The 13,827-nt window shown below is 45.0% G+C and overlaps 1 protein-coding gene and 1 long non-coding RNA gene across 2 annotated transcripts; both read left to right on the forward strand.

Moving 5' to 3' along the window:
* Positions 1-1,197: 1,197 nt before the first annotated feature.
* Positions 1,198-11,953, forward strand: LOC115539355 (NLR family CARD domain-containing protein 3-like; the record flags this gene model as incomplete). The annotated part of the gene is made up of 5 exons (XM_030350378.1): positions 1,198-2,128; positions 2,954-3,127; positions 5,629-5,720; positions 10,626-10,690; positions 11,705-11,953. Coding segments are annotated over exons 1-5 (1,428 nt in total), but the record flags the coding sequence as incomplete, so codon positions are not given.
* Positions 11,949-13,781, forward strand: LOC115539373 (uncharacterized). The gene is made up of 5 exons (XR_003975855.1): positions 11,949-11,987; positions 12,240-12,341; positions 12,590-12,616; positions 13,033-13,128; positions 13,764-13,781. It is a non-coding gene; the product is annotated as an uncharacterized LOC115539373 (long non-coding RNA).
* Positions 13,782-13,827: the final 46 nt, after the last annotated feature.

The following is a 13,827-nucleotide window of genomic DNA, read 5'->3' on the forward strand; positions in this document are numbered from 1 at the left end:
TTAATATTATTATAATTAATAAGAATATTAAACATAAGCTGCAGATCAACAGCAGAATAACTCAGTGGAAGAGATGCAACACTATCTTGTGATATCAGCATTTCATTTTACACAAATTCATTATCATTAGTATTATCATTAGACAATCATATTGCTGTGGAAAAACGAAATGTCCTGAACATTTTGATTCTGTAACATGCAGTCTTTGTCACAACCAGCTTCTCTGACCACAAGTAATGAAGCCACTAAATATCATGAAATTGATTATTCAACAGGAAATATTGACATGTTCCAACTGATGCCACCATCCACTAACTGATGTCTACTGTTTTTTTTCTCATTTAGGAGCTGCTGCTGTCGAGTGCCAACATAAAATCAAGACTCATTCGAAGAAGATGTTCAAGTGTGTGTTTGAGGGAATCGCTAAAGCAGGTCATTCAACACCTCTGAATGACTTCTACACAGAGAACTTCATCACAGAGAGAGGCAGTGGAGAGGTCAACAAGGAACATGAGGTCAGACTGATTGAAACCGCTTCCAGGAAACCAGCCAATGAAGGAACACCAATCAAATGTGCAGACCTCTTTAAACCCTTACCTGGACACGATCAACCAATCAGGACAATAATGACAACTGGAGTGGCCGGTATTGGTAAAACCATCTTAACACACAAGTTCATCCTGGACTGGGCTGAAAAACAAGCCAACCACGACATACACTTTACATTTCTCCTCACTTTCAGAGAGCTGAATTTACTGAAAGGGGAACATTTTAGCTTGGTGGAACTTCTTCATCACTTCTTTATTGAGACCAAAGAAGCAGGAATCTGCAGATACGACCGGTTCCAAGTTGTCTTCATCTTGGATGGACTGGATGAGTGTCGACTTCCTCTGGACTTCCAGAACAACAAGATATGGAATGATGTGACAAGGTCCACCTCGGTGGACATGCTGCTGACAAACCTCATCAGGGGCCACCTGCTTCCCTCTGCTTGCGTCTGGATAACCACACGCCCTGCGGCAGCCAATAAGATCCCTGCTCATTGTGTTGACATGGTGACAGAGGTGAGAGGGTTCACCGACCAACAGAAGGAGGACTACTTCAGGAAGAGATTCAAAGATGAGAAGCTGGCCAGCACAATCATCACCCACGTCAAGAAATCACGAAGCCTCCACATCATGTGTCACATCCCAGTATTCTGTTGGATCACTGTTACAGTCCTGGAGGACATCTTCAAAACATCCCAGATAGGAGAAGAGACGCCCAAGACCGTGACTCAGATGTACAGCCACTTCCTGAGGGTTCAGTCCATACAGGGGGACAGGAAGTATCGTCGGTTAGCTGAAACAGATACACACTGGACTCCACAGAGCAGGGAGATCATTGTTTCTCTGGGAAAACTGGCTTTTAACCAGCTGGAGAAAGGCAACCTGATCTTCTACGAGGCAGACCTGGTAGAGTGTGACATTGATATCAGAGCAGCCTCAGTGTACTCAGGAGTGTTCACCCAGATCTTTAAAGAGGAGTGTGGGCTGTACCAGGACAAGGTGTTCTGCTTTGTCCATCTGAGCCTCCAGGAGTTTCTGGCTGCTCTTTATGTCTTTTGGTCCTTCATCCACAATGGTGTCAATCTGCTCTCAGAAGAACCACCAACCTCCAGTGAAGATGAACTCCTCCTCTACCAGAGTGCTGTGGACAAGGCCTTACAGAGTGAGAACGGACACCTGGACTTGTTCCTCCGCTTCCTCCTGGGCCTCTCTCTGGAGACCAATCAGATTCTCCTACGAGGTCTGCTGGGACAGACAAGAAGTAGCTCACAGACCAACAAGGAAACAGTGTCTTACATCAAGCATAAGTTAGACGGTAATCTCTCTCCAGAGAGAAGCATCAATCTGTTTCACTGTCTGAATGAGCTGAACGACCGTTCTCTAGTGGAGGAGATCCAACAGTCCCTGACATCAGGAAGTCTCTTCGAAACGCATGTCTCTCCTGCTCAGTGGTCAGCTCTGGTCTTCATCTTACTGACATCAGAAGAGGAACTGGACATGTTTGACCTGAAGAAATACAAAGCTTCAGAGAAGGGTCTTCTGATGCTGCTGCCAGTGATCAAAGCCTCCAAAAGATCACTGTAGGTTTACTCATAATAATGTATGACAATACACAACACAATATACCTGATAGTAGAATATATAAGTTATAACTAACAAAACATATCTGTAGGTTCACTAATATCATGTATTATAATAAACCCACTAACCCACTTTTCTAATAAAATGAAGACAATAACTTAATTACGTTAAAAGTAAAAGTTACGCAGATTATTAAATTAACATTTAAGGATCTAATGTAGTTCAAACATATCTTATTAAACCTTTTATAACTTTTTGCCAACAATGTTATAACTTATTACCTTATTGGCTGGTTATTACGTTGTTGGCCTTGTATAAAAAATATTAAGAAAATGTAATAACTGAGCCAATAATGCAATAAATTAGGTATCTCTTTATTTTATTTTCAATTTCTGGAGAGAATTTGTCACACTTAGCCTTATTATTGCATCTTGCATCAAACGCTTAAATATCTGACCTAACAGTGACCCCTCCACCCTCATACCCCCTCCAGATGATGCCTTAAAGGAGCAAAGAGGGAATTTGGATTTATACGTTACTCTTAGGGTTCTGTTATAATAATAGTAAGCAGCCAATAACGTAATAAGTTATAACATTATTGGCAAAAAGTTATAACGTTATTGGCTCAACAACTTTATTACATTGTTGGAAAGTTATTAAGTTATTGGCTTTATTACATTTACATTTTTATGTTATTGCCATTTATTACTTAATTGGCCACTATAACATCATTGGTTGCTACACACATTCTCCATTGAGTTTAAAGTAAAAGATGTAGGTCATTCTAATCACAGTCCCTAACATATCGTGTTATGTGTGTGCAGGCTGAATGGCTGTAATCTGACAGAGAGATGCTGTGAAGCTCTGGCCTCAGTTCTCAGCTCCAACTCCTGTAGTCTGAGAGAGCTGGACGTGAGTTCCAACGATCTGCAGGATTCAGGAGTGAAGCTGCTCTCTGCTGGACTGGGGATTCCACACTGTAGACTGGAAACTCTCAAGTCAGTTTCACTCAATATCTCAAACAGTTACACCACAAGTTCTACATCAGAGGACATTGAGCAGATTTACCTCCAGAAAGTTAACGGGTCTAAATTATTCAGTAGAATATGTCCTCTCAGGGGTTAGGCACATTTTCTACTGGTGCCAATAACTTTTTAATTGGGTGGCACCCTAACAAATGTGGTCGGAGCCCTTTATTAGACTTGAGAATGTCCTTGGTCACGTACCATCCATTTGTGTCCATACATGTGAACAGATTCACTCACTTTTAATAAGTTGTTAATGTTTTGATTGCATAGGGGGTATTTCTCTGTTTTTACCGCCAGCGCCTCAGCATCACTTTGGATTGGATTGGATTCACTTTATGAATCCAATCCAATGAGGTTTTGTGACCAACCGGAGGAGCAAAGGAGCAGTAAAGTGCAGTTTGTACATGAATTATACAGTATCAGAGCAGCATAGAGGTATAATAAGTGCAGTAAATATAAATATAAATATAGTATAATAAAATAGAGTACTATGGGTGTTGGTAGAGGGATAATTGCTCAGTCAACTAGCATGGACTAGGACAATGAATGGCCGCGGGGGGAGCAGACACTGAGGGGGGGGTGGGGGGGGTTAGAGTTTAGGAGGGTGACAGCCGCAGGGAAAAAGCTTCCCCTAAACCTGGATCCGGAGAGACCTGCAGCGCCTCCCGGAGGGGAGGAGGGTGAACAGTCTGTGGTTGGGGTGAGAACAGTCCTTGCAGATGCCGCGCGCATTTTGCAGGTATCGCTTGCTCTGGACAGCCTCGATGGAGGGGAGTGAGGAACCAATGATGCGTTGCGCAGTTTTCACCACCCTCTGCAGTGCTTTCCGGTCAGAGACAGAGCAGTTGCCATACCATACTGTGACACAGTTGGTAAGGATGCTCTAAATGATGCAGCGGTAGAAGTTCCCCAGGATCTGAGGTGACAGATGGGCCTTTTTTAATTTTCTCAAGAAGAGTGGTTAAAAAAATATACAAAGCTACGATAAGCTAAGCAATAGCATTAAACAAGAGTATCCATCAACATCAGACTTTGTAATCCCGCTAGCTTCAATGCTAATTTTACACTGTAATTCAATCGGAAATGCTACCGAAATTAGCATTGGCGATTTATAAGTAAATCTAATCATTCCGAAATTAAATAAACATAATTGTTAAGCCACAGAAATGATTCAAATGCTTTAAACATTAATACTTACGGACTAAGACTTTCTCTGGACAACCAAAAAGAGAAGGAACTGACATGCTGTTGTAACCAGCATCAGCTCTAACTCTCGATGGTAAAGACTGGGAGATACAGATGTAATTATCAGTGCATTAATTAACTTGTGGGCCAGAAAATCAGAAGTCTAGTTCGCTATAGGAGAAAGGGGTATTGGCAATATGCATTGAGTGACAGAGTAAAGGACTCACACAATCAACAAGTACGTTTTAGAAAGCTATATTGTGTAGATTTAAAGAAGTAAAAAAAAAAAACATGAGATATCAACCAGTTTCTCAATATATCCAGCCACTGGGAAAATCAGAATATTGGTAACAAAATAACAGTCCTTCGTTTCGGTAGCTCGCCACTACCACTGAGGTTCCCCACTACCTCTACAGAGATGGGAGAAATCCCAGCGGGAGAAGAATCTTCATGCAGATCTCACCAGGAATCCATACAGAGGCTCAAACATCACATATACACACACACACTCCGGACAAACAAGGTCCATTAATCAACCAAAGCAACAACAAAAAACTTTGTTCTCTGCGCTTCCGATAATTATTCAAACGTTGGGATATATCTGGCTCTCGCAACAATAATTTCCTTCAAGAGAAAGTTTGCATGCCGCCACCTCGACAACGGTCCGGCATAGAGAAAGAGAGAAACGGCATGTACACCTTGACGGTGTCTGATTGGCTACGCTACGTTATCTTAGGTGAACTCCTCATGTCACCCGAATCTTGTACATTTTGAGAAGGGCACATTCGCCACATTTGAAATGAACAAAATATTATTTTTAAACCGATATAAATAACCTTATGTATATTAATCTTTTTATTGACATATTTAGGATTTAAATCATAAATCCTATTCATATTATGGAAGATTATTTTAAAACAAACCCTATTTATTTATCTATTTATCTTATCTATCTTATTAATTTATTGATCTAATCAATTAACTGAAACTGGTCTTCTGATAAGGCCTAGTAACCTGGGTTACACTGTGCTCTATGGAATGCTGCATTAAACGAGATAACTAACTAGGGTAACCCAGGAGAGCCAAAACACAACTCACTCATGCAATACCATTATCAACCACTAGCCGTCTCGAGCAAAAACAAATTTTGGGGGCAGAACACTCCCCACCTGATATTTTATAATATCACTAAGTCTCCCTACTGAGGAGCAGTACCACTTCTGTAACAGGTCTCGAATACACCTTAGGGGTACCTTGTCGGATGATCTTGTGTTATGTGTGTGCAGGCTGAATGGCTGTCATCTGTCAGAGAGATGCTGTGAAGCTCTGGCCTCAGTTCTCAGCTCCAACTCCTCTAGCCTGAGAGAGCTGGACCTGAGTACCAATGATCTGCAGGATTCAGGAGTGAAGCTGCTCTCTGCTGGACTGGGGAGTCCACACTGTACACTGGAAACTCTCAGGTCAGTTTTACTCAATGGTCAAACAGTTACACCACAAGTTCCACATCAGAGGACGGTTATATAACTCGGCTTATAACTCAGTACCTGTGATGACCACATCCGTGATTCTGTATCATTGGAGATGTAACACCTTTTGATTAGGTGGATATTGTAATACATCCATATGCCTGCAACCTATCAATTATAAAAATAAAAATGACCACAAAATATAATTATATTGCCCCCCCCACTGTCCCCCATATACGGGACGGTGATAGTTTAGTGCAGGGGGTCTTTGGAGGGTGTTACCCCTAGTTGGACACCTCAGACCCCCTGAAAGCCTCATCAGAAACATTTTAGAGGGTCTCTGGAAAGATATAAAAAAAATGATTTGAAACTTGCAATTGTCACTCAAAACGTGTTTTAAAGCTTAATATATCCAGTGGGGGTGTGCACGTGTACACGTGTAACCGGTTAGTAAATCAAAACTATTTAGGAAAAATAAGTAAGCGAAAAACCGTAAAAAAATAATAATAATCGCCGCGCCATTGTTTCAATGGGAATAGTGACGGTCCATACTTTCAACATAACGTTTAAATGTTTATAATTCGATATTCGTCTCAGCCTTTATACCACAGATACTCTAGGGCAGCGATCCTCAACCACCGGGCCGTGGCCCGGTACCGGGCTGCGGGACATTCCTAACCAGGCCGTAGGTTAGTAGGCTACGACATGGATAAAGAAAATATATAAAAAAATAAATAATAATAATCATGCAAAATACATGCAAACTTAATAAACTCAATTTACTTCGCAATACTGTCACTCTTTTACATGCCATAAGTCTATATGCAGTTGTTAGATTGCATATAACATGTTTGCATTTTTGGCAAGGTCATAACTTCTTTTCTTAGGCATAACTGTCTGTCTGTCCCGTCCTCAACACGTATTGGCTTCAGCGGCTGCGCGCGCAGCTTAAGCTCACTTCACTTGTTCAGTTCAACAGTAGTGTCACACTATGAGCTCAGCTCAACCTGACACTCCAGAGGGGAGAATGACGACTGTCTTTAAACTGGCAGATAAAATTGCTGCGTTTAAAGCCAAGCTTGATTAGTGGGGACAACGAGTGGACAGGGGAGTATTCGATATGTTCCAAACATTAGTGGGGATTTTGGGAGAGACTGAGGCAGGGCACATTCTCTCGCAGCTGGTGCGCAATCACCTTGTTGCGCTTTCAAAGGAATTCAAACCTCACTTCCCATCCTCCAAAGTTCCAAGGCGAACGAATGAGTGGATCCGCAACCCATAAGTCAATGTCCCGAACCACTTGTCAGTGCAGGAGGAAGATCAAAACAGCAAATGATGGTGGTCTTAAAAGTGTGTTTGAGCAAACCTCTCTTGCGGGTTTTTGAATCAAAACCAAAGCGGAATATCCCGAGATATCCGTAAAAGCGCTGATAACGTTGCTTCCATTTCCCACCACGTAGGCCTACCGATGCAAGGCCGGGTTTTCCGCAATGACTGCAACTAAAACAAAATTCTGCAATCGATTGGACATATCAAACACTGTCTTCCATCACCCCCAGATGGAACCTTCTTGTTGCAGGGAAACTAGCACAGGGCTCCCACTGATTAAAATGAAATGTAGCCTATTCTGTGGCCTCACAAACGCGCCAAACTGACATATTGTGTTGTGCATGTTTACACTTGATAGATGTTACTTCAAGTTTAGTTCAATATATTATTATATATATTAGTTCATTTTTCACTTGTTCAAATTCACGTTCTTTTTTAAGAGTTTGTTACCTTCACTGTTCATTGTGCACTGTTCAACACTAGATGAAAATATCAACAAATTGGTAACCCCTGCGTAACATAACCCAACCCCCCCCTCTGTGCGCGATCTGTTTTCGTGGGGCCCAAGTTGCCCGGGCCGCGGTGCCCGTGGTTCCCGGGCCATTCATTCATTCGTTCACGGGGCACGGCGGGAGTCGCGGGAGTGCCGTGGTCCCGGTCAAGGATGACGGGAGACGAGGCCTCTCTCTCTCTCTCTCTCTCTCTCTCTCTCTCTCTCTCTCTCTCTCTCTCTCTCTCTGTCCCTCTAGTCTCTCTCTCTGGTCGCTCTGGAAGTTTAATTGGGTTTATTACAGTGATGGACAGTGCCGTTAGCCAATCAGAAGTGAGACATTTGCATGTCATGACTATTTTAATATTTCTTTCACCAAAACCGACTCAGAGGGCATTCATTGCTACTAGTGACCACCGCAAAATCAATGAAAAACGATGCATTAATAGCTTTAAGCAATATAACACGAGTGTGAGTGGGGTTGTTAGTTTATTAAAAATAAATGATGGGGGGGGGGGGGGCAGAGGATCAGGGTAAGGTCAGGTTTGCTCAAAAAAGATTGAGAACCACTGGTCTATAGCATATAACCGCGTTGTCTGATTACAGTTTAATTCATTTTTCCCAATTTACCAGCTCTCGTTTTGAAGAATAATCACCGCACCATTAGTTTCAATGGGAATAGCGACGGTCTATACTTTCAACATAAAGTGTACATATTTATAATTTGAAATCCGTCCCAGCCTTTATACCACCGATACTATAGGGTCTATACTAGCATATAACCGCGTTTTCTGATAACAGTTTAATGTAACAGTAAGCAGATAACATCCTAATTAACACCGCAACTGCAAATGAACCACATGGAGATAACCACGGCAACCGGTCAAACAAAAGTTATTTTTTGCGATCATTCTGCTCGCGCATCGATAAACAAATAATCCCCCTATAGCGCGACTGCGGTCCATTCATTAATAAAGAAACGGTTAACCGTGTACACGAAAAAGTAGGGGTCGTGTAAACGTTTACATTTTTTTGTAACCCCCTAATATCCAGTAATTCTTTATCCTCAAATATGGTCCCTACAATGGACCAGGAAGTGCTTCATAAAAGGACCTTCTACGTCATCAAGGCAACGCCACCTGTGTTTGGAGTAGGACTTTCACTAAGTGGTTGGCAGACTGGAAAAACACAGGATTTTACGTGTGTGTGTGTGTGTGTGTGTGTGTGTGTGTGTGTGTGTGTGTGTGTGTGTGTGTGTGTGTGTGTGTGTGTGTGTGTGTGTGTGTGTGTGTGTGTGTGTGTGTGTGTGTGTGTAGCTTGTCTGGCTGCCTGGTCACACAGGAAGGCTGTGCTTCACTGGCCTCAGCTCTGAGCTCCAACCCCTCCCATCTGAGAAAGCTGGACCTGAGCTACAATCACCCAGGAGACTCTGGAGCTGCGCTGCTCTCTGCTGGACTGGAGGATCCACTCTGGAGACTGGACACTCTCAGGTATGGAGAGGACAGCTCACCACTCAGGGACAAAGTCTCCTTCAAGGATTCATGCTGCTAGATGAAGTGGTTTGAAGAGGCAGCTGTCACTCATGTTGTGTAGAACATGATGAGACAACAGATGATGAAGGTGAATGTTTCAACATGCTGCTCTCACTTTGTTTCCCCCCCAGTGTGGAGCACGGTGGAGTGTGGAGGCTGAAACCAGCTCTAAAGAAGTGTAAGTGTCTGTTTGATTCATCACATCACACACTCACTATTGAGACGGGAAGTCCATCCACACAGCAGGAAGTGAGGTCACATCCTACTGGGAATGAAGATGATGGCTGACCTCATGTATCTTCCGTATATTAATACTGTCGACCATCACAGTTAAACCTACTTGTATAAAACCCAGCAGGTATTACATTGTTACATTGAGGGGGGGGCAACCGGGCTGAGGGGGAGGACTGGGGGGGGACAGGGCTGAGGGGGGGCTGGGGGGGGGGGGGGGGGCTGGGGGGGGGGGGGGGTGACCGGGCTGAGGGGGGAGGGGGGATGAAGGGGCTGAGGGAGAGGGGGAGGGGGGGTGACCGGGCTGAGGGGCCGGTGAGGGGGAGGGGGGGCTGTGGGGGGGAGGGGGGGTGACCGGGCTGAGGGGCGCAGTGAGGGGGAGGGGAAGCGGGGGTGAGGGGGGTTGGTGAGGGGGAGGGGCTGAGGGGGAGAGGGATGAGGGGGGGAGAGGGATGAGGGGCTGAAGAAGAAGAGAGAGCGATCACAAAAAGAGTCTGAAAGAGAATAAAAAGAAGAAGAGCAGCCTGGATCCAAGGAGAGATGTTTGTTGTTGATCTGTTCATAATATTGTTGTTGTTTTCATAACGTTGTTGTTGGGGTGTGTGTATCTATGAATGTGTACATATGTATATGCATGTATGTGTTCATATCTATGTATATGTACATAGAGCGCAGGAGAACAGTACTAGTGATGATGATGAGGATGAAGAGCGGTTCAGCAGCTCATCATGTCTGGTTCTCCCTCAGATGCCTGTGACCTCACACTGGACCCCAACACGGCCCGCAGAGAACTCTCTCTGTCTGAGGACAACAGGAAGGTGACGCGGGTTGAAGAGGACCAGTCGTATCTGGATCACCCAGACAGATTTGACTCCCAGCTCCAGGTGTTGGGTAGAGAGGCTCTGACTGGCCGCTGTTACTGGGAGGTAGAGTGGGAAGGAGGGGTTGATATAGGAGTGACATACAGAGGAATCACAAGGAGAGGAGAGGGTGAAGTCAGCCAGCTTGGACTGAACAACAAGTCCTGGGCTCTTAATTGTTATGGTGGTTGTTACACTGCCTGGTACAACAGTAGACCAACAGCCCTCCCTCTCCCCCCCGCTGGCTCCACCAGAGTAGGAGTGTATCTGGACCGGCCTGCTGGCTCTCTGTCCTTCTACAGAGTGTCCCCAGGTGGAGGAGGGTCCTCAGACACACTGACACACATCCACACCTTCTGCTCCTCCTTCACCCAGGAGGACCTCCTCCCGGGGGTGAGGGTAGTGGTGTGGGGGGGCAGCGTCTCTGTGATCCCTCAGGGGTAGAGGGGGGGGGGGGGGGGGGGGGGGGGGGGGGGGGGGGTTATAGAAAAAGAAAACGGGCGCGGGGGAGGAGGACACACACGCGCACGCACGCACAGAGAGGACTGATGACTCAGTGTCTGTGTTTGCACACAATTACATTGTGTCTGTCTGTCTGTCTGTCTGTCTGTCTGTCTGTCTGTCAAAGTATAGCATGATAAACCATGAAAATACTTTTAAGATCTCCCATAGTTAGATAAGCACATTTATTATTTGTAATGTATATAAAATACCTATTGATGGTTCATCTTTGTATATTTTCAGACTTCACCAGTTTTGGTCTTAAGGGCTCTTATATCATAATTGTTGTCATAATCCTGATTTACAACCTGATTAAAAGCAGATTTTATGTTTTATTCTTAATAACCAAGAGGTCAATGGGATAATGTTGCATGTTGTAAATTACTTTAGGCTGAATCTTGATTTCTTTGGGTTCCGTTTGGAACCAAGTGGCTGCAGAACATGTTCAGTTATTAAAGATACGTGCTCACCTGTTGATGATTTGTAAAGTCTGCTGCTTCTATTGTTTCAGTCCTTGTGTTTATGGTGTACATGTAAGGGACTATTTTTCTGTCTCATTTGTTAGTGAAGCATAATTGCAATAAACAACTCGGTGGATCCAACTGAATGTTCTCGTGTGTTCAGCCGATGATTTCTTGTTTTATTAGTGATTAATGCTTCCATCAGTGCCTTAAGAATAATAAGATATTAATCAGAAATTAAAAATAGAGCAACAAATGTTTCTCTGATATTATTCTGGGACCTCCTCCCTGGGTTTTGGTTGGGGGGGGGGGGGGGGGGGGGGCTCTGTGTCGGTTGTAGAAAGAAACCACAGACAGACGACCGGGCTCTCTGTCTCTGTCTCTCTCTCTCTCCCTCCCCCATCCCCCTCTCCCTCCCCCCACTCTCTCCCCCCCACCCCTCTCTCTCCCCCCCCCCCCCCCCCCCCCCCCCCCCCCCCCCTCTCTCTCCAGAGCATCCGCGGGTGTCTCTCCTCCCCAGTGGTGTGCCATGCTCCAGGCTTCTACCCTGACAGGGTGGTGGTGTTCTGGAGGAGAGACGGCCAGGAGCTCCATGAGCAGGTGGACCCCGGGGAGGTCCTCCCCAACCACGACGGGACCTTCCAGGTCAGCGGGGACCTGGACCTCACGGCCGTCCCACAGGAGGACTGGGGGAGGTACGAGTGTGTGGTCCAGCTGAAAGGCATCGAGGACATCTCCACCCCCCTGGACCCCGCCCTCATCAGGACCAACGGGGGTAAGACTGGTGTTGGAGGGGATGGAGGTGGTGGATTGTGGGTAAATGAGTTACATGAATAGGGCTAGGCTCAGATCAGTCCCTGAGTGACCCTGAGCTCCAGAACACAATTTAGAGGAATAGTTACCCTGACGTTGTGTAGCATCACGTGACCGTAGACATGTGGTTCAATGATGGAGGGCTGGACGGGGAGGGTCTGTAATAACATCTATTATTACACACCTGATTTTATTTTCTTGATTTACCTTCAAGACAAGAGTCACCTCCTTGTTTTCATCCTCGTTGGTGTCGCTGTTGCTGCTGTTGTTGTTGCTGCTGCTGTTGTTGGAGTCTTTGTGTCCCAGAAGAGGAACGGTGAGTGGATTAAACTCTCCAGGAGGACAAACACCTGATCTCCACCTGCTCTTACTTCCTGTCCCCTTCCTAGAATCTGATTGGTTTTCTTCATACACTGGAGGTCTGGTGGTAGAAACCTCTCCACCTCTGAATGATGAACCTTCTCCAATGTCCACAGAGATGTTGTGGCATTAAGAATATGAAAGTATAATAACATGAGGGTATTCACCACTTATACAACACTAATCATTTCTCTTCATCCTTAGATTCAGACAAGCGTCACAAACCAGTTGGTGAGTGAAATTTGTTTTATTGCAGTTCTTCTCTTATGATTAATGCTACTACCAATACAGAGACCTTGGTGACTTGTCTAGCTCATTGGACTATACAGCTCTGTAGATCTGGAAGCATCTAGATACATCTAGCTCACTGGACTATACAGCTCTATAGATCTAGATAGATCTAGCTCCCTGGACTATACAGCTCTATAGATCTAGATCCATCTAGCTCACTGGACTATACAGCTCTATAGATCTAGATTCCTCTAGCTCACTGGACTATACAGCTCTGTAGATCTAGATCCATCTATCTCACTGGACTATACAGCTCTATAGATCTAGATACATCTAGCTCAATGGACTATACAGCTCTATAGATCTAGATACATCTATCTCATGACCTCACCTCCTCCCATTCTGCTACATCCCAGGTTCTTCTGACAGCTGCTCTGAGAACACTGAGGGGCAGAATCCGGCTCCTGAGGCCCAACCTATGACCGGAGAGACCCCATCTACGTAGTTTCCTGGTACAAGAGGACCTACAGTGTGTATATATATCCTGTCACATTAGACTTCAGCAGTAATTGATAAATGTTCAGTCTAGTAAACCGATATCCAGCCCGCGTCGCCTCGTCTGAACCCACGCGGAGGAAAGAGTCACTTTCTCTTTCAGACGACCACGGGATTTATTTGATATCAGTACTAATGACTTAGAAAGAATAAACAAACTCCATTCATAGACTATTGGTCCAGAGTCGCCTTGGCCAGAGCCGTAATGATATGCGAATTTGAGGGTTCATGAACTCATAAAGACGCCCCATTTTAACATGAGCAGCTATGAGCAGAGGAGAAAACCCCTCCCACTTTATGACTCAGAGGAGATAACCCCTCCCACTTTTTGGCTCAGAGGAGATAACCCCTCCCACTCTATGGCTCAGAGGAGATAACCCCTCCCACTTTATGACTCAGAGGAGATAACCCCTCCCACTCTATGGCTCAGAGGAGATAACCCCTCCCACTTTATGACTCAGAGGAGATAACCCCTCCCACTTTATGGCTCAGAGGAGATAACCCCTCCCAATCTATGGCTCAGAGGAGATAACCCCTCCCACTTTATGGCTCAGAGGAGATAACCCCTCCTACTGTCACTCTGCATTCACAGGCCGTGACTGCCCTCTAGTGGAGGAGATGAGAGCAGAGGAAGACGGGGCAGGATGGGCCTACAA

The sequence above is a fragment of the Gadus morhua genome, unplaced genomic scaffold, assembly GCF_902167405.1.
Source record: "Gadus morhua unplaced genomic scaffold, gadMor3.0, whole genome shotgun sequence".
Classification (NCBI taxonomy): domain Eukaryota; kingdom Metazoa; phylum Chordata; class Actinopteri; order Gadiformes; family Gadidae; genus Gadus; species Gadus morhua.